The sequence below is a fragment of the Lynx rufus genome, unplaced genomic scaffold, assembly GCF_022079265.1.
Source record: "Lynx rufus isolate CCGP_SWC_20201006 ecotype Redwood Valley unplaced genomic scaffold, mLynRuf1.p SCAF_2, whole genome shotgun sequence".
NCBI classification, from domain to species: domain Eukaryota; kingdom Metazoa; phylum Chordata; class Mammalia; order Carnivora; family Felidae; genus Lynx; species Lynx rufus.
Genome location: NW_025814834.1, coordinates 62,302,937 through 62,327,813, shown reverse-complemented (window position 1 = coordinate 62,327,813; position 24,877 = coordinate 62,302,937). Strand labels below are relative to the sequence as shown.

At 37.6% G+C, this 24,877-nt stretch overlaps 1 protein-coding gene across 1 annotated transcript in view; it reads left to right on the top strand.

The window, feature by feature from the left end:
- The window catches only part of ERICH2 (glutamate rich 2), a 37,415-nt gene extending 12,740 nt beyond the window's left edge, over positions 1-24,675 (top strand). Inside the window, 5 exon segments of the mRNA XM_047084585.1 lie at positions 199-347; positions 4,031-4,218; positions 16,682-16,739; positions 23,711-23,782; positions 24,424-24,675. Of these exon segments, the coding sequence (XP_046940541.1) occupies positions 199-347; positions 4,031-4,218; positions 16,682-16,739; positions 23,711-23,782; positions 24,424-24,545 (589 nt within the window). The 3' untranslated portion in view covers positions 24,546-24,675.
- Positions 24,676-24,877: the final 202 nt, after the last annotated feature.

Sequence of the window (24,877 nt, the reverse complement as noted above, 5' to 3'; positions counted from 1 at the left end):
AAAATTATTTGTAATGCTTTTCCACAAAGAAGATATTAAATTTTAGCTATTTAGTTTATTATTGATATATTGTGTTTGTATTGTGTGTGTGTGTGTGTGTAAGCACGTGTGTGCATATGGATATGAACCCATATGAGGCTTTATAAACAGAACCGTGACCTAGGAAAGTATTTTTTCACTATTTATTTTAACATTTAGGAAGGAAGTCTCTTCAAAAAATATTGAAAATACAGCCTCTTTAAGGAATACTGAAAATAGAGCATCTTCAAAGAGTATTGAAAATAAAGATACAGAAACAAATCTACAGTCTAAGCTATGGTCATCTTCCTTCTTAAAAGAAAGCATAGGTAATAATGTTTTATGTGAGTAAATGTAGCTTCTCTTTGAGCCTTCTTCCATGGCCTTTGGTATTCTGACAACTCTGTAGGTCTGGAGCAAATCAAAGGAACCTGTACTATAATTTTTGAAATTCATGTTCCAGATGATTCTGATATGCGAGTATGGCATTCATGCTATACATTATATAAAATGGTAATGATGAGGCATTTTAGAATGGATTAAAATACCAATGAAAGCATTAACTTCCATTCATTCAACAATGGTTTATTGAGTACCATGACTGTTTTAGAAGCTGTGGATACAATAGTTGGCAAATAGGAAACATCCTTGCCTTTATGGAGTCCACATTCTAGTGGGAGATAGTCAACTATTAAATATAAATAATAAACAGAAAAATAAGACAATGACAGGTTGTGGTAGGTGCTATAATGTAAATGAATGGCTCAGTGTTAGTAAATTGAATGAGACGGTTCCTGTGACATCCCATGAAGTCTTTAATTCCCTATTATGACCTTACCCTGATGACATCAGCATGATGAGTCTTGAACAGACCGGGTACCCACTGGAAGATCAGGGTGGCTGTGAGCTGATGGAGACTATTAATGAAAGAGAAGCAGGTAGATGTCCTGAAGAGCCCAGCCATCCTACTCTTGGAAGGACTGGTACCTGTTTTCAGGGTAGCATTTTTTGGTTTAGGCAGGTGTTTGCTGTGGAGTCTGGAGTTTTATCAGCTTTTTGTTTTTTTGGCCTGCGTTTTCCTAACATTATTGTCTCTTGAGATCTCCTTGATTTCTTCATTTCATTTCCGACACGAGTGTTTCTACATGATTTGGAGTAGCTAATGGCCAAACTCCCGTCCAAGAAGGCATCTCACAAGACTTCCAGACACTCAAAATCTTACAAGAAGGCAAGGTTTCACACAAGTTTGGGTTGAAACTGTGAAAGACCTTGGTAGAGCCAGAGCAGTTGACAAGCTCACTCAGTAGTATTTCCCAAAGAGATAATTTTAGGAAACACATAGTAACTTTTTTTAAAAATTAGTTTAATGATAATATATTTCAATGTATGTTAGAAAAAGGTAAGACATGGTCATGAATATGGATTCTGGAGCCAAACTGACTCCCAGATCCACCACTTAATTAGTGGCATGAAGTTGGGTGGGTTATTTAACCTCTCGGTCTCTCTGTTTCATCTAAGAACAGAGTGAAAATAGTACACACCTCATTGAGATGTTGAGAGGATTAAATGAGTTAATATATCTAATGTTCAAAACAGTAATGACTTATAATGTTTGTTGGGATTATTATATGTTATTTTTATTCGTATATCCATAAGCTTCATGGATGGTAATATTTGTGATCTGATAAAACTTATATGTTAAAAAAGTAGATTCAAAGAAAAATACTGAGTAATTAGTATAGGTGATACTCATATGGCAAAAATAGATGCAGATAATATAAGAATTGAACTGTTGGAAAATGTTCCAGTAGATTGTGTCATAGAGACTTTACTTCTTAAATAATTCTCTAATCTACTTCCCCCCCTCTCCATCCCTATTTTACCAGTTCATATTAGTCATATTTCTCACCTAGACTTTTAAAAGAGACCTCTAACCTCTCTCCTTGCTCTTTTTATTTTTTGGTCTCCCCTCAAATGTACTTTCCACCGTCCTGACCAAGTGTTCCTCCAGAAATGCAGATTTGACCATACTTGTTTTCGTACTTAAAATCCATCATTAGTAGGGTTTACTTTTAGGGTATAGTCCTAATTCCAAGGCTCCTGGCCTGTAAGATTCCATTATCTACCTACCCCTCCAGCCACATCTGTCACCATTTTAGTCTCAACCTTGACTCCTAAGAAGTATCAAAGTGCTTTGAGGCACGGTCTTGTTTCTGTGTTGGTTCATGCTGTTTCCTCTCCTTAGAAAAACTGATCCACTCAGACTGGGCAACTCCTGACCACTCTCCAGGTTGGCATGGGGCCTTCCTTTGTTCTTTTGTTTATTCCACACGTTTTTATCACCGTACTTCCATACTGCTTTATCACTATCCATTATGTTTCTGACTCCCCAATTAGAGTGTGAATGAGTACCCTGAGGTCAAGAACTGTCATTTTTTGAAATATGGCCTTTTGTAGCAACGTGGATGGAACTGGAGAGTGTGATGCTAAGTGAAATAAGCCATACAGAGAAAGACAGATACCATATGGTTTCACTCTTATGTGGATCCTGAGAAACTTAACAGGAACCCATGGGGGAGGGGAAGGAAAAAAAAAAAAAAAAAAAGGACGTTAGAGTGGGAGAGAGCCAAAGCATAAGAGACTGTTAAAAACTGAGAACAAACTGAGGGTTGATGGGGGGTGGGAGGGAGGGGCGGGTGGGTGATGGGTATTGAGGAGGGCACCTTTTGGGATGAGCACTGGGTGTTGTATGGAAACCAATTTGTCAATAAACTTCATATAAAAAAAAAAAAAAAAGAAAAAAAAAAAAAGAACTGTCATTTTTGTGTTCCTGGGACTCTACATAGTGCTGGGCACTGAATGGGTAGTTATTAGTGCTTATTTTTATTTTTCAGTCATCTGCATTTCACCGTAACTATTGTGTTTCGACATTAGAAAAATCATTACTAATGTTATGTAACTTCTGGTTATAGCTAGAATACTTCACATGTCTCTTTTCTTTTAAAAAAATGTTTTTTAACGTTTATTTATTTTTGAGACAGAGAGAGACAGAGCATGAATAGGGGAGGGGCAGAGAGAGAGGGAGACACAGAATCTGAAATGGGCTCCAGGCTCTGAGCTGTCAGCACAGAGCCCGACGCAGGGCTCGAACTCACGGACCATGAGATCATGACCTGAGCTGAAGTTGGCTGCTTAACCGACTGAGCCACCCAGGCACCCCCACATGTCTCTTTTCTAATTTGCGTGTGTGTGTGTGTTGAGAGAGAAAGAACTTTATTCTCAAGTATCCAAGCAGTGACATGACCTGCCTGAGAAGAACTATTTTCTTTTCAGCCTCTCCAGTCTTACTTTTACTCTCCAGGCTCTTTATTTCATATTTACCTTCCATAAGAACAATTTAGGAAATGTATTTCTGGAGGTAGAATAGTATTCATTTCTTTTTTTTTTCTTGAAATCATATTTTATATAAACAAAACTGTTTTCCATTTACTATTAAAATTTTAAGCGCCAAACAACACTAAGATTAGTTCAGTGTTTTGGGTTTGTTTTTTTCCCTCTTGGTAGTTGTATTACTTTTTTTTTTTTTGGAAATCAGGTAAGTTCATTGCAGTGCTGTTTATTCATGAAAAAAATAAACCCCAGAACAGGGAGCCATATAGTATATATACATCTTAATTTAGGAGTAACCACTTTTAATTTTTGAACTTTTCAGTATTGATTAAATTATGCATATTCTGGGGTGCCTGGGTAGAGTGTCTGACTCTTGACTTTGGCTCGGGTCACGATCCCAGGGTCACAGGATCTAGACCTGTAGTGGACTCTGTGCTGAGCATGGAGCCTGCTTAAGATTCTCTCTTTGTCTCTCTCTCTCTCTCTCTGTCTCTCTCTTTCTCTGTCTCTCCTTTTCTCTCCCTTTGCCCCTCTCCCTGGCTTGCATGTTCTCTCTCTCTGTCTCTCTCTCTAAAATAAAAATTTAAATTTAAATTAAAAAAATATGCATATTCTATTTTAGGTCAAGTGGGCAAAGATGCAGTCCTTCAAGAGCAGGAGAAAAATAACAAACGTTGCCTTCAGGGTATTGATAATAAGTTATCTGAATCGACAGATGATGATGGTGAAGATGATACCAGTGATGATGATAATGATGAAGACAGTCACCCTAATAAGGATACTCATGCTCCATTAGAGTTAATGGCAGAAGTAAGTTTAACTTGTGCATTATAATGTAAGAAAGTTAAAAATATTAAAATAAGTAGTGTATAGTCTTGAAGATTGAAAAAATAGGAAAAATATCCTTGCCCATATACAGATGCTTACCTAGCTACTCATCTCTTACTACCTTCACGAAGTGAGAGGTGAGAGAAGATTCTGGAAGTGACTTATTCTGCCCAAGGCAGAAACAGGAATAAAAGTTTGGGTACAAAACTCTGCAAGGACTGCTTTAAGGGATGCTTTCTACACAACTGGGCACCATGCTAGTTATTGGGGATATTTAGAGATAGATAAGAAAGATATGTCTCCCTTGAAAACTAACAGGTATAATGTGTATAGTACAATTTATAATAAAATGAAATCTGTGCTAGTAGAAGTATTTATGAAGTTCTCAGGGAATAGGGAGGATTAAGTGACTGAGAGTAGAAGTAGAAGAAACAGGATAAAGGAAAGATTTTTAGAAGAATAGTCATTGGAGTTTTAGAAACTTGAAGGAAAAGGGAAGCTCAGGAATTCATCAAGTAAACAAGTAGAGATGGCATTTTTGGCATAGGAAACATGTGCAAAGGCACTGAAGCCTGAAACATCACATGCAAAAGTTGTACATAAACGTTTACTGATAATTCTATGTAGAAAAAAGCAATTTTACCCCAGTTGTGGTATCACAGTCTACCTTTAGTTAATATTATACATCTTCATGTACATTGTAAGAACTTTATAACAATATATTTTAATTTCCCCCTTCTTATTGTCATGCATTTTACTTCCATGTATATTATAAGCCCTATAATACATTGTTACTATCTTTATTTTAAATGGTCAATCCTCTTTAAAAAAATTTTTTTAATGGGAAAATATCTTTTTTGGAACACATTTCTGGTGTTCTTTATAGCTTTGTGTAGAACCCAATTTCCACCTGATACTATTTTCCTTTTACCTGAAAAACTTCTTATGGTTTCTTTTGTATAATGTAGTTCTGTGAGCAGTGAATACTCTCAGCTTTTATCTGAAAAAGTCTTAATATCTTCATTAAAAAAAAACTTTTTTAATGTTTATTTTTGAGAGAGAGAGAGAACATGAGAGGGGGTGGGGCAGAGACAGAGGGAGACACAGAATCTGAAGCAGGCTCCAGGCTCTGAGCTGTCAGCGCAGAGCCCAAGGTGGGGTTTGAACTCACAAACCATGAGATCATGACCTGAGCTGGTTGGGGGCTCAACTGACTGAGCCACTGGGGCGCCCCTATCTTCATTTTTAAAGAATGTATGAGCTAGGAATTTGTAGGTTGCGAGGTTTTTTTGGTGCAGACAGTCCCTGACTTTTAATGGTTCAGCATACAATTTTTCGACTGTATAATTGTGTGAAAATGATATGCATTCGGTAGAAACCATACTTTGAATTTTGAATTTTGATTTCTTCCTTACCTATTGATATGTTGTATGATTACTCTCTCATGTGCTGGGTAGTTGCAGCATTCTGCAATTCCCAGCCAGACACGCAATTATGAGGATAAACAACCAATACACTTACAACCATTACATTTTTCATTTTCAGTATAGTATTCAATAAATTACATGAATTATTCAATACTTCATTATAAAATATATTTTGTGTTAGATGATTTTGCCCTACTGTAGGTTAATGTAAGTGGTCTGAGCATGTTTAAGGTAGGCTAGGCTAAGCTATGATGTTTGGTAAGTTAGGTGTATTAAATACATTTCCAATTTATTTCAACTTATGATGGGTTTATTCCCATCATAAGTTGAGGAAGATTTGTACTTTGAAAGCTGTTCCATTGTCCAATACTTTGCATAGTTTCAGACAAGATGTCTGCTGTTATTTTGTCCATCTGTATATGTTTTTTTCTCATTATTTAATTTTTTTTTCTTTCGTATTATTATTTTTGGCAATTTGATTACAATATGACTTGATGTGGTTTTCTTCACATTGCTTCTGCTCATTGAGATTCTTGGGTCTATGAGTTTATAGTTTAAACCAGATTTGAAAATGTTATTAAGTCTTCAAATAATTGTTTTTTTAACCTCTTCTCTCCCTCTCTTCTTCTGGGCTCCAAGTTACATGTATGTTAGACGACCCAATGTTGTCCCAAAGGTCACTGATGTTCCTTGTTTATTTTCTGTATATATTACATTTTAGAAATTTCTATTGGTCTCTCTTCAAGTTCATGATCTTTTCTTATAGTTATACTCTACTGTTAATCCCATCCTTCCTCCCTCCCTCTCTCCCTCTTTCTCCATATATGTGTGTGTATAAAATTTCAGATATTTTATCATCTCTAGAAGTTTTAAATATTTTATATCAGTTATTTCTCTCATCTATTCATATATTACTTTTAAGCATATGACATATTTATAATAGCTATTTTAACGTGCTTGTCTGCTATGCTATCGTTTTTGTCAGTTCTAGGTCGGTTTCTGTTGCCTAAGTGTTCTCCATTATATGGGTCATATTTTTCTGCATCTTTGCATGCCTAGTAATTTTTTTTTACTAAATCATAGACATTAAAAATTTTATATTCTTTGGCACAAACTTTTGTAGTTTTCCTTTAAATATTTTTGGGCTTTGATCTGGGACATAGTTGGGTTTCTTGGAAGCAGGTTTCTCTTTTTGAGTCTTATCTTTTAAGCTTTGTTGGGAGGGTCCAGGGTAGCCTTTATTTTTTTTATTTTTATTTTTTCAACGTTTATTTATTTTTGGGACAGAGAGAGACAGAGCATGAACAAGGGAGGGGCAGAGAGAGAGGGAGACACAGAATCGGAAACAGGCTCCAGGCTCCGAGCCATCAGCCCAGAGCCTGACGCGGGGCTCGAACTCCCGGACCGCGAGATCGTGACCTGGCTGAAGTCGGATGCTTAACCGACTGCACCACCCAGGCGCCCCGCAGGGTAGCCTTTATATTGTAGGGACAGTACTAAGGCAATGCCTTTATGAGGACTCTTCCCAATGCTCTGTGTATTAAGAGGAACTTCTAATCTGGCTGGAGAAAACATGAGCTCTGTTCAGCCCTGTGTGTTATTCAGTAATTGTTCTACCTGCTCATTCCAGCAATTCTTTCTCTAGCCTCAAATAGTTTCTTCATACTCATATGCAGATGAATTCCAGACAAAGACTCAAAGAGACACCTCTGTAGATTGCTGGAGCTCTCTTGAAAATATAACATTGGCCTCTCTGAACTCCAAACTGTCTTTTTTCCACTCCAATCACTGGTATCTGGTTCCTTCCTGCCTGTGCTCGTACCTGGAAATAGCCCACACCCGTAAACTGAGGTAGTAATAGGACCCATCTTGTTTCTCTTCTCCAGATCACTATCCCATAATACCTATTGTCAAATTACTGAAAACTCTTGTTTCATATATTTTGTACAGTTTTATGGTTGTTTAGGAGGGAGAAAAATCTGATCTCTATTAGCTCCATCATGGCTAGAAGCCTCAATTAGAGTTTTAGCATAAAATGCTAAAGTGCTTGCCTTTTAATATAATTTAACCGAAATGCTAAGCCATGGAATCATATAAAGAAATCAGACACATTTGCCGTATTTTACTCTTAGAATAAAGCATATGTAGAGAGTTTTGAAACTTCCTTAATATTATAAGGTGTTTTAGCAAGGGAGAAAAAAATTGATGCCAAGCATTGGGAAGATTTTACTTAGCCTCATCCTTTGACTGAACATCTATATCATTCGTGAATTATAAAGCATTCAAAGACCCTATTTGCCATAACCAAACTCTTTGTAGTTGCTCATTTTATTGCTTTTTTTTTTAATTTTTAATTTTTTTTTTTTTTGAAGGAGAGAAAGAGCATGAGCAGGTGAGGAGCAGAGAGAAAGGGAGATACAGAATCTGAGGCAGGCTCCAGGCTCTGAGCTGTCAGCACAGAGCCTGATGTGGGGCTCAAACTCACAAGCAGTGAGATAATTACCTGAGCCAAAGTCAGACACTTAACCAACTGAGCCAACCAAGTGCCCTGTCACTATTTCTTTTGTTTTTTATTTTTTTAAATTTTTTTAATGTTTTTATTTATTTTTGAGGCAGAGAGAGACAGAGCGTGAGCAGGGGAGGGGCAGAGAGAGAGGGAGACACAGAATCCAAAGCAGGTTCTAGGCTCTGAGCTGTCAGCACAGAGCCCAATGCAGGGCTCGAACTCACAGACTGTGAGATCATGACCTGAGCTGAAGTTGGACTGAGCCACCCAGGCACCCCTTATTTCTTTTCTACTTTTTTTTTTTTAATTTTTTTTTTCCAATGTTTATTTATTTTTGGGACAGAGAGAGACAGAGCATGAGCGGGGGAGGGGCAGAGAGAGAGGGAGACACAGAATCGGAAACAGGCTCCAGGCTCTGAGCCATCAGCCCAGAGCCTGACGCGGGGCTCGAACTCACGGACCGCGAGATCGTGACCTGGCTGAAGTCGGACGCTTAACCGACTGCGCCACCCAGGCGCCCCTCTTTTCTATTTTTTTTGACATTAAATTATAAAAGTAATCCATGACTTCATTTTCAGATAAATATTCAAACAATATGAGATTGCTTATTTTCATATGTTATGCTGTATCTGTGCATAAGATCTTTTGTTTTCAGAATGCATCTCTTTTGAAATTCTCAACTTTATTTTCAAAATTTTCAAACCTACAGAAAAATTGAAAGATTAGAGACAAACCAAGAAACAGACTCATAACTATAGAGAATAAACTGATGGTTACCAGAGGGGGGATGAGTGAAGGGATGGGTGAAAGAGGTGATGGAGATTATGGAGTGCACTTGTGATGAACACTGGGTGATATATGGAATTGAATCACTATATTATCTACCTGAAACTAATATAACACTGTATGTTAACTGTACTGGAATTAAAAAAATAAACAAAAACAAAATATAGTTAACAACTAAAATCACAACATGAATTTTGATGGAATCCTGCCTAGGAAAAAATCTTAAAGACAATTAAAAAAATTTTAAAGACAAATTGGGAAGTCTCAATTTGAATGTAATATTTTATTACAGAATTACTGTTAATTTTCTTAGATGTGATAAGGGTATAATGTTACACTGAAGCATGAACTTATTCTTAGGAGACCCATGCTTGAATATTTCAGGGTGAAATTTTACAATGTCTGCAACTGTCAAATGTTTCTGTGAAAAATATCTAGACTATCTACACCTTACCTATCAAAAGAGAGAGATAAAGCAAATGTAGCACAATGTTAAGAAGTGTTGAATCTAGGTAAAATGTATACGTGTGTTCATAGTTCTAATCTTTCAATTTTTCTTTTCTTTGTTTTCATCATAAGTGTACTCTTTGATCTGTAATATTCCATTGTGTATAATATACCACATCTTCTTTATCTGTTTATCCATCAGTGAACACTTGGGCTGCATCCATAATTTGGCTATTGTAAATAATGCTGCTATAAACATAGGGGTTCATGTATCCCTTTGAATTAGTGTTTTTGTATTTTTTGGACAAATACCCAGTAATGCAATTACTGGATCATAGTTTAGTTCTATTTTTAACTTTTTGAGGGACCTCCATACTGTTTTCCACAGTGGCTGCACCAGTTTGCATTCCCACGAACAGTACAAGAGGGTTTCTTTTTCTCCACATCCTCTCCAACACTTGCTGTTTCTTATGTTTTTGATTTTATCATTCTGACAGATATGAGGTGATACCTCATTTCAGTTTCAGTTTGCAATTCCCTGATGATGAGTGATGTTGAGCATCTTTTCCTGTGTCTGTTGGCCATCTGAATGTCATCTTTGGAGAAATATCTGTTCATGTCCTGACCATTTTTAATTCGATTGTTTGTTTTTTGGGTGTTCAGTTGTATAAGTTCTTTATATATTTTGTATAGTAACCCTTTATCAGATATGTCATTTACAAATATCTTGTGTTCAGTAGATTATCTTTTAGTTTTGTTAATTGCTTCCCTTTCTTTGCAGAAGTTTTTTTATTTTGATGTAGTCCCAATAGTTTATTTCCCTTGCCTTAGGAAACATATCTCGAAAAATGTTGCTATGGCCAATGTCAGAGACATTACTGCCTGTGCTCTCTTTCAGGATTTTTATGGTTTCAGGTCTCATATTTAGGTCTTTTGTTTTTAACCTTACAATTTTATTTAATATTATCAATGTAATATAGGTAGTCATAGTTTTAAAAAGTGTCATTATTCTCTCTTTCTTGAAAACTACTCTGTTTTTTTTATTTTTTGCACGTACCTTTTCATTTTTTAAAAATGTTTCTCCATCCCCCCACTTTCAATCTGCAAGTGTCTTTAGGTCTGAAATGAGTCTCTTATAGGCAGCATGTAGATGGGTTTGGTTTTTTTATCCACTCTGTCACCCTATGTCTTTATTGGAGTGTTCATTCACGCTCAATGTAATTATTGATAGATTTGTATATATTGCCATTTTGCTACTTGTTTTATGGGTTTTTTTGTAGTTTTTCTCTAATCCTTCTCTTGCTCTCTCTAATGATTTGTTGGCTTTCTTTAGTGATATACCTAGGTTCCTTTTTCTTTATTCTTTGCATATCTATTAGTGGTTTTTGATTTGTAGTTACCATTAGGTTTGTATATAACATCATCTGCATATAGCAGTCTATATTAAGTTGATGGTCACTTAAAGTTGAACCCATTCTTTTTTCCTCTCCTCACCATGTTTTAGGTATATGGTGTCATATATTACATCCTTTTATTTTGTGAATCCTTTGACTGATTTTTTACAGAAATATTTAGTCCTACTACTTTTATGTTTCCTACTTTTCATACTCTCACGTATGTTCTTTCTTTTCCACTCAAAAAGTCCCCTTTAATATTTCTTGTAGGGCTAGTTTTGTGGTCATGAACTCCTTTAGTTTTTGTTTGTCTGAGAAGCTCTTCATCTCATTCTATTCTGAATGATAGCCTTACTGGATAGTGTTTTTGGCTGCACGTTTTCCCCATTCAGCACTTTGAATATATTCAATATATTCCACTTCCTTCTGGTCTATCCACTGAAAGCCTTATGAGATTTCCCTTATAGGTAACTATCTTCTTTTCTCTTACTGCTTAATTTTTTTTCTTTATCACTACTTTTTGCCATTTTGATTACTATGGTGTGGACCTCCTTTGGTTGATTTTGTTAGGATCTCTGTGCCTCCTGGATCTCTGGGTATCTGTTTCCTTCCCCAGATTAAGGAAGTTTCCAACTATTATTCCTTCAAATAAATTTTCTGCCCCCAATTCTCTCTCTTCTTCTTCTGGGATCCCTATAATGTGAAAGTTATTATGCTTGATGGAGTCACTGATTTCCCTAAGACCATTCTTGTTTTATGTAACTCTTTTTTCTCTCATTTGTTCAGCTTGATTACTTTCCATTACTCTATCTTCTGGTTCATTCATTTGTTCCTCTGCTTCTTCCAGCCTGCCATTTATTCCATCAAGTGTATTTTGATTTCATTTATTATGTTCTTTCTCTCTTATTGGTTCTTTTTTTATCTCTGTGTTAAGGGTCCCACTGATGTCCTGCACCTTTTTCTCAAGTCCAGTGAGTATCTTTATGGTCATTACTTTAAATTCTCTATCAGGCATATTACTTATATCCATTTCGCTTAGGTCTCTTGCTGTGATTTTGTCCAGTTCTTTCATTTGTGACATATTCCTCTGTCTCTTCATTTTGCCTAACTCTCTGTGTCTGTTTCTGTGTGTTAGGGAAGTCTCTTGCTCTTGTAAGTAGTGGGAAGGACATGCACTTTGACTAGGTAGCACTGGTCCTCTTCCACAGGGGACACACGGCTACCACAGAGACAGAGCTGGGCACTCCACAAAGGATGAGCAGTCAGGGGATGCAGTTTTAACAAGGTGCACACGTCCTCCGTGAGAGGTCAGGAGAGGCACTGCTGGCAAGGTTTGCAGGGGTCTTCTGGGGGAGAGGATCTGCAACACAAGGACTGAGGCAGGCCTGACTGGAGGGGGCGGGGTGTGGTGTAAGCAAGGTAGGTAGTGAATGCCAGTGTTGTGCTGGTTCCCACAGGTAGTTGTATGTTTATGATGAGGGGCAGGGGAGGGAATTGGAGCCTGCCAGCTCCTTTGTTCCTGGAGAAGTTCCTCCCCAAACTCCTGAGTTGGTAACCAACTCTCCCTCCCATAAGCTCCAGGTGACTTTCAAACTGTTTACAAGCTGTATCTCTGAAGGATGTTTGCTGTGCTATCTCTTTAAGGGTAAGGGCTCAGCGTCCTATCACCCTCTGAGCTCTCCCAGAGCCAAGGCTGCTGAGTTTTAAAGTTTCAGGCTTTAAGTCCCTCTGGTTGTAAGCACTCAGGAAATTTAGCCCCTCTGGTTTTCAAAGGCAAATGCTGTGAGGATTCCTCTTCCCCCTGCAGGCTCCCCTTGTGTGATAGTCTGTTTCTCACCCCTCTCTGGGTCTGTGGCTCCCTTCTTCCAGTGGTCAGATCTATGGGGTTTAGGTTCCCACTGAATCCTCACCCTTCTGACCCTCTTTGATGTGGCCTCTTTTCTATATTCAGTTGTAGAATTTGTTTGGCCAGTCTTTGGGTCATTATCTGGGTTGTTTGCAGTGATGCAAGTGTTACCTAGTTGTATTTGAGGGACAAGGTGAGTTTAGGGTCCTGCTACTCTGCTATCTTCCCTGGAAGTCCCATCTCTTTATTTTGAATGTCACAAATAATTTAATGTAAAACCACTTTTTTTAAACCTGTCTTCTTAATTTAGCTTGACTTTGAAGTTTTAAGCAATTCTCATGAAAGTCTTTAGCCAAATATCCATTGCATGAATTTCTTAATTTCACTGCATTTTGAACTGTTAAAAGGAAATATATACATACACATTTTTTTGTTAACAGCAACAACAAATAGGTCAGTGCTAAGTACATTTTTAAATTGATTCCATGCTCCTTTTCATTTTCTGAGGCTAGTATTATTAACATAATGCTTCATGAAATAGACTAGATATTAATTGATATTGAGAAATTCTTGTTAATTTCGTTAGGCGTAATAGCCATAGTGTCATTGGGTTTTTAATTTAAAGTGAAATGAGGGGCGCCTGGGTGGCGCAGTCGGTTAAGCGTCCGACTTCAGCCAGGTCACGATCTCCTGGTCCGTGAGTTCGAGCCCCGCGTCAGGCTCTGGGCTGATGGCTCGGAGCCTGGAGCCTGTTTCCGATTCTGTGTCTCCCTCTCTCTCTGCCCCTCCCCCGTTCATGCTCTGTCTGTCTCTGTCCCAAAAAAAATAAATAAACGTTGAAAAAAAATTAAAAAAAAAATAATAAATAAAGTGAAATGAGATGATATCTGTAAAAAATCTTAAAACAGTCTAGGCAGACTGGGGAAAAGAATGTATAGTAATATTGATACAATCAGATTGACAAAATATTAATTTTTGAAGATGAGAATTGGAGATGTGTACTTCTTTTACTATTTTTTCTACTTCTGTGTTTATTTAAATTTTCCATAAAGATTTTATTTTTTTTTTTCAACGTTTATTTATTTTTTGGGACAGAGAGAGACAGAGCATGAACGGGGGAGGGGCAGAGAGAGAGGGAGACACAGAATCGGAAACAGGCTCCAGGCTCCGAGCCATCAGCCCAGAGCCTGACGCGGGGCTCGAACTCCCGGACCGCGAGATCGTGACCTGGCTGAAGTCGGACGCTTAACCGACTGCGCCACCCAGGCGCCCCTCCATAAAGATTTTAAAAATATAAATAATAGCTATATATGATACTGGTCACATTCTCTGTTATGAATTAAACTAGGCACTGAAAATAAAAATAACTACAATAACAAAACTACTTTAAACTAAAAGGTATTCTTCTGGATGACACTTGAATTACAAATCAAAATCAAAACTAAACTTACAAACTACTTAGAAAATAGTGATAACCACAACACTAAATATTAAAGTTTTCAAAAAGAGCTTAAGGTTTTGAATACTTAAGTGATGACAATGATGATTCAAAGTGGAATGACAACAAATGAACTAAATAGTAATTCCTAGAAAAAAAACAAAATAAATATAAGGAAAATAAGAAAAGGAATTAAATAAACAAAATTCAAAGTAAATACCAAATTACTATATCCATTTAAGAACAGGATATTTGAAAAAAGAATGACCTAGATAAACCACAAGATACCATAATTAAAATGGAAGGAAACCACAAATAGGAATGAAAATAAATAGGTCTTAATAGACAAAAATAGATTTTAAAAATGTAACAGGTGCCTGGGTGGCTCAGTCGGTTAAGCCTCCGACTTTGGCTTAGGTCATGATCTCACGGTTTGTGGGTTCAAGCCCCATGTTGGGCTCTGTGATGACAGCTCAGAGCCTGGAGCCTGCTTTGGATTCTGTGTCTCCCTCTGTCTCTCTTCCTCTGCCCTCCCCTGCTTGCACTGTCTCTCCCTCTCTCTCAAAAATAAGTAAATATTTAAAAAATTTAAAAAAAAAAAAACCAAAACAATTCTGTTTAATGAGTTTACCATAGCATTTATTAATATGTGAAAAAGTGGGGATTATGGTAAAGGTAATGGTTTATAGAAAAATCTGCAGAAGTGTTCTATTTCCATTAGAGAAATGTAAATAATCATACCTGTGGAAGAAACTGAAAAAACTGGTAGAGAACTTCTTAAAATGGTGCCTGGGTATATATCAAATGTCTAGAAACATGGGGAAGTGTCTCTTCTAATACTCCATGCCCTTGCCTCTTGCAGAAGAAGCCTAGTATACCTGCCTATGTTCAGAATATAGTGCACACAATCAAGAACAATCATCTAAGTTTAGGGTTATTTTTTAATGGAAGCAGTCTAAGTAAGTTTTAGAATAGGACATTAGTTTTATTAACCTGTAACCTAAGTAAAAAATATATAAGAATATTTAATTTTATGGGGAGAAAATTATCATGATACGTGGCTTATTTTTTTTTTAATTTTTTTTTAACGTTTTTTATTTATTTTTGGGACAGAGAGAGACAGAGCATGAACGGGGGAGGGGCAGAGAGAGAGAGAGAGACACAGAATCGGAACAGGCTCCAGGCTCTGAGCCATCAGCCCAGAGCCTGACGCGGGGCTCGAACTCACGGACCGCGAGATCGTGACCTGGCTGAAGTCGGACGCCTAACCGACTGCGCCACCCAGGCGCCCCAATATGTGGCTTATTTTTAATAAGTTACTGAGGGGCGCCTGGGTGGCTCAGTTGGTTAACCAACTGACCTTGGCTCAGGTCATGATCTCATGGTTTGTGGAATCAAGCCCCACATCAGGCTCTGCACTGACCATGTGGAGCCTGCTTGGGATTCTCTCCCTGCCCCCTCTCTCTGTCTCTCTCTGACTTGTACTTTCTCTCTCAAACTTAAAACAAAAATTTTTTTTAATAAAAAAAAAATTACTGAATAGGGGCACCTGCGTGGCTCAGTTGGTTGAGCATCTGACTCATGATTTCGGCTCAGGTCATTTTCCCAGGGTCATGGATCCAGCCTTGCATGGGGCTCTGCGCTGAGCATGGAGCCTGCTTAAGATTCACTCTCGCTCTCGCTCTCGCTCTTTCACTGTTTTGCTCTCCCCCCCACCCTCTCTCCTACTCACATACATACTCTCTCTCTCTCTAAAATAAGCAAAAAAAGTTACTGAATAATCCTAGTTTTTGTGAATATGTGTTTAACTTATGGAAAAATACTAAAATGATATGATGAAGATGCTAAAAATAAATATCTCTGGATGGTAGAAATATAAATGCTTTTTAGTTGGGGACAGAATGTGTTTATTTAGCTTTTAAACTCCCTACATACAAAAATATGTACTACTTTGTAACAATAAAAATATAATAAAAGTGAAACAAGGGAACGCGTGGGTGACTCAGTCGTTTAAGCATCCTACTTCAGCTCAGGTCATGATCTCATAGTTCATGAATTCGAGCCCCATGTCGGGCTCTGTACTGACAGCTTGGAGCCTGGAACCTGCTTCAGATTCCGTGTCTCCTTCTCTCTCTGCCCCTCCCCTGCTCATGCTTGGTCTTTCTGTCTTTCAAAAATGAATAAACATTAAAAAAAATTTTTTTAATAGTAAAATGAAATGAATTACAATCTTAGTCATGTAATTATGGACTAAGTTTACAAAAAAAAAAAAAAAAGCTGTATATGAACCAAAGGGGTATTAAAGTGATGAATGTCTTTACTATCTTTGCCGGTTGAACCAACCTATGTATTCTGAAATTGTTAAGTAATATACATATAGTATGGCTGCAGTAACATAGAGGTATCATACTTGTTTTCTGTTGCCTTGCCATGGGAAGTCCTTAAATATTCTTCATTAATTGATTATAGACTTCTGCAAAAATGTAGAAATATTAAAAGAAAAATATTTAATAATTAATGTAATATTTTTAGGGGGTTTATTATTGACATTTAAATTCTCTCTGAAAGTACTTATCTGAAGAGTTTCTTAATGTTTTCCAGTTCCTGAGAGCAGAAATGGGCCAAGACTACCATTTGGCAAAAAAATTATGTCAGATGAGTAAGTACAAAATACTTTTATGTTTTCTTTTTTTTCCAAAATACTTTTCTGTTTTCTAATCTTTTATTTGTTTCTAAATGCATTTCATAATTTGTAAGATGATCTGATTATTATAGCCTAGTAAACTCCCTAATAGTATCTCAGTGATTCCTTAATAGTAAGTTAAGTTGATTGGTGTAAGGACTAGTTTAGACATCTAGAATAACTTTGGGATAAACTAAAAAAGACTAATCAGGGGCGCCTGGGTGGCTCAGTCAGTTAAGCGTCCGACTTCAGCTCAGATCATGATCTCACAGTCCTCAGGTTCAAGCCCTACATCGGGCTCTGTGCTGACAGTTCAGAGCCTGGAGCCTGCTTTGGATTCTGTGTCTCCCTTTCTCTCTGCCCCTCTCCTGCTCATGCTCTGTCTCTCTCTGTCTCAAAAATAAATTTTAAAAAACATTAAAAAAAAACATTAAAAAAATATTTTAAAAAGACTAATCATCACTGGAAAATAAATAAAAATCTTGACCTTCATGATAATGAGTTAGTTAACTTTATGCCTTTAGTTTCAAAGACATGTCAGGTAGTATAGCAAACCTTACTTAATATGCATTTATTCCACAAATATTTGAGTGCCTCCATGTGCCAGGCACTGTTTTAGGCACTGGAAGTATAGCAGTCAATAAGACAGATAACAATCCCGCATTTATATCTAGTATCAAACAGATAACAAATTCATATATAACTAGTGTGTCATAAATGATAGGTGCTATGGAGAAAAATTAAGTAGGGAAGAAGGAATAGAAAGTACTAGAAAGATGCAAAGCAGTTTTGAATAAGATGGTCTAGGAAGGCAGGACTCATAGCAAATGTACTGAGATGCAAACATGCCTGATGAGGAACAGCAAGGAGGCCAGTGTGATCAGGGCAGAATACCTAAGGGGAAGTGTGACAGGAGATGAGGTCAGAGAGGTTATGGTTTGGGGATTATGTAGATTGCATAGCACCCTTTCATAATTTAAGGACTTTGGCTCTTTCTCTGAGCAAAGTGGGAAACCATTGGGCACTTTTGAGTAGAGAAATAATAACGATCTACCTTATTTTTCTTTCTTCCTTTGGTTTTTAGTAGTTTGGCTGATGTATCTTACACTTAGGCTGTTGTTTCTTTTTTTTTTTTTTCGTTTCTTTTTATCTCTATGCTTTGTTTTAGAATTGTTCTACTAACCTACCTGTTTTTGAGTTAACCTGTCCTATCTTCTGCTGTGTTCAATCTGCTGTTAAAACTATCCAGTGAGTTCCTGGGGCTCCTGGGTGTCTCAATCGATTAAGCGACTGACTCCCGCTCAGGTCATGATCTCGCGGTTTGTGAGTTCAAGCCTCGCATTGGGCTCTGTGCTGACAGCTCAGAGCCTAGAGCCTACTTTGAATTCTGTGTCTCCCCCTCTCTCTGCCCCTCCCCTGCTCATGCTCTGTGTTTGTCTCTCAATAATAAATAAACGTTAAAAAAGTTTTTTTTAAATATAATGTAGGAATTGTGAGGATCTACTTTCACTGGCCTCACATAGACTCCCCGCTATGGATACAGTACTTCTTACATCATTGGCTAAATTTTTTTAAGATCGTATTTTTAAGTAATCTCTACACCTAACGTGGGGCTCGAACTCACAACCCCAAGATCAAGAACCATGTGCTCTTCCAACTGAGCCAGCCAGGCACCCCTCATTGGCTAATTTTTAAAATGGGTTTCTTGAATGCTTTTCGCACTACTTATTTTATATCCAAAATAATTTGCCTTGTCTAATTTAAGCACTTTTGACCTTTAGAGCCATTGAATAAAATATTTTGATTAAAAGTATTTTTGGGTGGTGCACAAACAGAATTTCTGATAAGAAGGACTCCTTCAAGAAAATCGTGTCCATTCCCATTGTTACAAATAACAAAGCAGAAGCAGAGAGAGGCTAAGCGGCTTGGTCAGCACCATTCAGGGAGCTAGTGGCATGGCCAAACTGGAGCCCAAGCTGCCGCCTCCCACAGCACCCCTCTTCTGTTGGGGGCTGGGGTACAGGTGAGTGAGTCTGTAGCTCTCAGTCCCAGCTCCCAGAGTTTCTTGTGCAGCCTAATAGTGGGAAAATTCATGTATTATATTTCCGTATCCATCAGTCATTTTAGAAAGCCTCTGGCTGAAGCTGATAAAATATATGCACTGATATCACCACATCTGTTAGTCACTTTTGATTGTTAGGCCTGTAGTATGTCGCATAAATAGCAGGTGCTCAATAAAATGCTTATTGACCTGAGTCAAACCAGTAAACGTCCATTAAATACCGGCATTGAGAATGAAAAAGTTCAAACTGGTCTATCCTAATTGGGTTATGTCCCCGTAAAATTTCTCTCTCTCCCTCCCTTATGTCAAGCACAGACTTGTACCAGACATTGTGCTGGGAGCTGGAGAGAAAGCAGGTATCACAGCACACATGCTCTAAACCTTTTTGGGGTTGACATTAACCATGGTTTGGTTTGGTTTGTTACTCCACTGGCTCAGCCAGTAATACTGTTCACTTTTTTCTGTCAGTGTCAAATAGCCTCAGACTAGGATTAGAAGACAGGAAAAGGAGCTGTGGAGGGCCCTAAGACCGGCACCATGCCAGGTGGGAAAGAACACTACTCCCAAAAGAGGAGGATGACTGGAAACGGGGCAGAGAGGTGCAGAGATGGGAGCGGGGGCTGGCTGCATGTGCATGCAAAATAGGATTGGCTACCCCTGAAGCAGATTCCAGCCAATGATGTGAAATTAGGGAGGCCCAGGATTAGCAATGCTAAGCAAGTTCAGGAAAGAACAGAGAGTTGGAGACACTGTCTCAGGGGGAAGAAAGTACTAGTTTGATGCTAATAGGAAACACTTGGCTGAGGACTGACCAAACTTCCTCTCTATATTCAGAACAACAGACGAAATTAATTTTTTTCATCTAGGATGGCGTCAGGTTATTTTATATGTAAATGCTTATAGTATATTGTCCTTTTTTCTTTCTTTTTCATTTTTTTAAATGTTTATTCAGTTTTTGAGAAAGCATGAGCAGGGAAGGGCAGAGAGAGAGGGGGACACAGAATCCCAAGGAGGCTCCAGGCTCTGAGCTGTTAGTACACAGCCCAATGCGGGGCTTGAACCCACAAACTATAAGATCATGACCTGAACCGAAGTTGGATGTTTAACCAACTAAACCACCCAGGTGCCCCAGTTTGTCTTTTTTTCCCTATCTTCTACCTCTGCTCCTTTCTCTCTCTCTCTCTCTCTCTCTCTCTCTCTCTATATATATATATATATATATATATATATTTACTTATTTATTTATATATATCTCTCTGTATATATCTATATGTATTTATATATATTTATGTATCTCTCTATATATTTTTATATATATTTATGTATGTAAACATAGATTATTTACATATTTATGTATTTATGTGTCTGTATTGAGCACTTACTAATAATGAGAACATTCTTGAATACCTTGTTTAATTCTTAAAACAATTCTATGGGGCAGATATTATGAACCCCATTTTATAGTTGAGGAAACTGAGTCTTAGCAAGGAAAACTAATTCACCTAGGATTAGATCCTAGGTCTGGCTTGAAAGCTTCTGATATCCTACTATATTTCCATTTCCTCATTTGATTAGTAAACTTATAACTCTAGTCAAGGAGGCAGAGACTTGGAAAAGAGGTACTTTTGTGGGTCATTCAGGCTTGAAATGGCTCCTATGGTCAACTAATATATTTATTTTCTTTGTATCTGAGGCAATTAATTTACATAAAGTAATGCATCTTTGTCCCTTCTGAAATGTTTTAAAAATTCATTTTCTGAATAAAGCCACTGGTTGCCGGTATGTTTCCTTGCTGTCCAATCACAGTGTAATCGTTTATATCTCTGTTTGGCTTCAGGGCTTCCCACCTGGCATCCATTGGTTTCTTTTCTCTTCATCCTGCCTTTAAAAAAAGAAATTGTATTGGGTTCCCCCAAGAAATTTTATTTGTCGGTAAAGGCTTGAATTTTATCTTTCACACACAGTTTTTATATGTGCCTAATATTTCCTCAGCCATTTTCCTGCTATGTCATGCAGAAGTGATATATTGGCTGTATGCCATTTCCTGCCAGGCATTGGAAGCATCCTGGGAAAGTGGTTTTTAAATGGGACTGAAAGTCAAGAGTCCCAAGTACTTTTCTTAGTTCATCTCATGATTGACTGTGAGATGTTGTGCCGGTCAATCTTTCTATTTACTGGTCTCTTCACCTGTAAGAAGGGAATGTGCAGCTCACTTTTCTCAGGGCACAACAGTGCTCCTCACAGCAGCCCAAGATTTTACACACAAAAAACATTTAGGCCTGGAAGACCTACTCATCAATTATAATAATTCTAAGTGTTTGACAATAATGGCCTGAGAACCAAGATGGTTCTCATCATTTTGGTCTAACACAATTACAGATGTATCTTCAGAAAAGATAGTTACTCTGCAGTTTTCTTTTCCTTTCTTTTTCTTTTTGAGTAAAGTAAATCACTCTTTCCTTTTTAACTTAGAGTATAATTTAAAAAAAAATTTTTTTAATGTTCATTTACTATTGAGAGACAGAGAGAGACAGTGCTAGAGCATGGAAGGGGCAGAGAGAAGGGGAGACACAGAATCCGAAGCAGGCTCCAGGCTCTGAGCTGTCAGCACAGAGTGCGACGTGAGGCTCGAACTCACAAACCGTGAGATCATGACCTGAGCCGAAGTCAGATATTTAGCCGACTGAGCCACCCAGACGCCCCTAACCTAGAGTATAATTTTATCTAGGCATCAAAGGACTGCTTCCTACTATTCATTTATTCCATTTTTTAATGTTTTGAGGGCTCCGGCTCTGTGTCAGTCTCCTAGGGATGCTACAGTGAACAAGACCAATGTCTTATTTACCTTAGAATAGCCTCCAGTCTGAGGGACTTAGAGCCCAATGCACAGCAGAATCCCCCAGCTCCCTGCCCCAGCTCTTTAGCCGGAAGGAGACATCCACTGAACATTTAGGAAGGAGCCAAGCCTTTCTCTAGGTCCAAAACCATTCCAGGAAAATGAATGATAATCAGCAGTTACTTGGTTCTTAGTGCACTAAGGACTGGACTGAGTGTTTTATCTGCATTATCTCACTGATTCATCAAAATGGCCTAATGTGGCCAATAGTATTATTACAGATAATAGAACTGAAGTACAGAGATAGTAAATATTTCCCCCATGGAGACCCAACTAGACAGTGGCGGAACCAGGATTCACATCTGACAGTCTTTCTTCAGGGCCCATATTGGAATCTGTTTATGGACTCAGGTTGGGAACAACTCCTAAGACACTAACTGAATGTGCTAGAGGCTTTTACCTTTTTACCAACTCTACTAGCCTGTCAAAGACTTTTTGATTCATCATCTAGAATGCATATTTGTGGGCTAAGTTTTAAAGCAGATACCTTTCCCTCACTCTGAAAATTGACAATTGTAGAAGTCAACAGTTTTTTTTAAACCATGAGAGTAGCTGATCTCATACTCCAATCCCATGAAATGATCCTAATTCCAATATGAAATTTTCTAAACTGTATTCAAGATTTCTTAGTAAGTGTTCAACCAAAAAGGCTTCCATGGGAATAGTAAGTTGGGGAAACCACATTCTCATAATGGTCTGAGCATATTAATGGTTCTGTAAAATCCTGCAATTTCTTCTACTGTAAATTTTACCTGATTAACCTCATTTGACCTAGTTTCCAAAATATGTATTAATATCTTAAGAAACTAGCTAGTATCCCAAGGGGCAAATTGGAGAAACTCTGCTCTTGAAAAGGCTCAGAGAATATTTAGACTGCTAATGATAAGTATATTTTAGTCCAATTTAAAATGAATCAAGATACTTTTATTAGAAATCTTAAAAGGTGTCTAAATACCTATAGGATCCTTAAAAGCAGGCACACAGTCATGCTAACCCAGACTGATGGTAAATTATGTTGGTAGATTAGGAAATAGAGACACTGGTTTGGTGTGTCAGGATGAAAGCCATATGGGATGAGGTCCTCTGAGCACTGGGGCCTAGTTGAACCAGCCACAATTATTTGTCTTACTCTAAGCCAGAAGAATAGCACACTTGATGTTTTAGCGCCCCCTGGGGGCCATCAAGATAGTGCACAGGAGTCACAACATTAAATGGCTAATGCAAAATTATGAATACCCCTCAAGGCAGGTAGGAAGAAGGTAGAGAGAGATCTGGGGTTAAAAAATAGCCTAAAGAACTCTGAAACAAAAGTTGAAAATGTTTCTAACCTCTAAAACATTGGTAACATACCACCAAGCCTCCCAAAATCTACTGATATGGTCCAAAGATGACACATGCTGTTAAGTAGGCAATGACTAGGGTGTAAATCAGGGTAAAAGTTTTCAGGATGAAGAGAAAAAAGAAACATAAGTTCTCTCTCTTTGAAAGATGAGTTTCTCAAAATGGCATCTCTACCATGGAAGAGCTTGCATTAAAAAAAATCATAATAAAATTCCGTTCTGTGTTCAGATAAGGTCTCTCTTGTAGACATTGAGTGGGAGAGATGAAAAGCAGGATTAACAGACCTCCAGGCACAGTCTTCTCATTAGCAAAGCCTCCACATTTTACAGGATATGTACCTTGTTTGTGGGATGATTATATTCAAGAAACACTCTGGCTACAAGGCCTATGAAGAAAGCCTCATAGTGGTGGAGATTGCATTTTTTAGACAGGAGGTAGAAAATATATTGAGCATTATTTCTCTTACAATGCACCTATGATAAGTAGAACATTTTCTGTATTTACACTTTGGTATTCCTATGGTATAATTGGTATTTGTTGCTTTGTGCATTTTTACTTACTCTGATTGACAGTTCCAATCTCATTCTGAGGAGTGCTTGCTGAAACACTTTGAAGATTAATAACACACATTCTGTTGTCCATTTTCAGTTCTAATCTATGAACCAGAAAATCCGGAGGCCAAGGAGTTTTTCTCACTTATTGAAGAAATGTTGCTGATGGGTAAATTTAAAAATTGAAATTCCTTCTTTCTCATAGAACTATGAGCAGTCACTATTTAAAAACCTATTATCCCAGGAGATTAGTGAAGTACACCCTCAGAAAGTGGTTAATAAAAGGCTAACTGGTTGTCTTGGATGGTTTAATGAAACCAACTTGTCCTTTGTAGATGGTCAGGGTGACTCCCTTTTCTCTGTGGGGTAGAACTGCCCGAGTAAATCAGGCTCCCTGGGTACCAGGCATCAGGAACTGACACAGTCTTCACAAGGAACAGAACGTGCTAATTGCCACACATGTTAAAAGAGCTATCCTACAATTCCAAGGAAAACTAGTACCCTCTAAATTATCCTACATCTCACTTACTCTTATTATATTTAATTAAGAATTACATTGACAATAGTAAAAAAAACTTTATAGACCTATGTTTTAAATATACTCTAAATCCATAAACATCTTTATACCAGTAAGAATATAGTCTTTGTACTACTATTTTGACCCTACATACAGTTAACAAAGTTCAGCTCAGTCTTCATGTTCCAAAGATAGGTATTTCTTAGTGGAGGGAGAAGCAAGAAGAATTATGATTTTTCAAAGAGTAGAAATATCAAGAACATTTTAAGCAATTTTCTTCCTTTCTATGGCAGAGAAATCTCAAAATCTTGAGGAAGATGATGAAGATAGTGAAGAAGACAGTAGCAGTGAGAGTGAAGGAGAGAGCAGTGAGGAGCTAAGTGAAGAAAGCTCTGATGAATGCGAAGACGGGTGATGAAGGTTGCTGCTATGGTTTAATCTTCATGTATTTTCATTACTGTATACATGGAAATATAAGGGAGAAAGCTGCATTTTAGTCTTGTTCTTTATTTGGCACAGAGTTCTTTTAATTTATCCGTATCGGTTTGAGCTCCTTCTTGATATTTAGTTCTTACCTCTATGTGAGTTACTCAGAGAGGAAATTAGTAATTGAAAATATTTACATAGCTGTAATTGTGTACCAGGTGCTGTTGTGCACACATTAGTTCATTTAATCCAACAAACCCATGAGGCTTGGGTTAAAACAACACAAATTTATCGTCTTACGGTTCTGGAGGTCAGAAATCC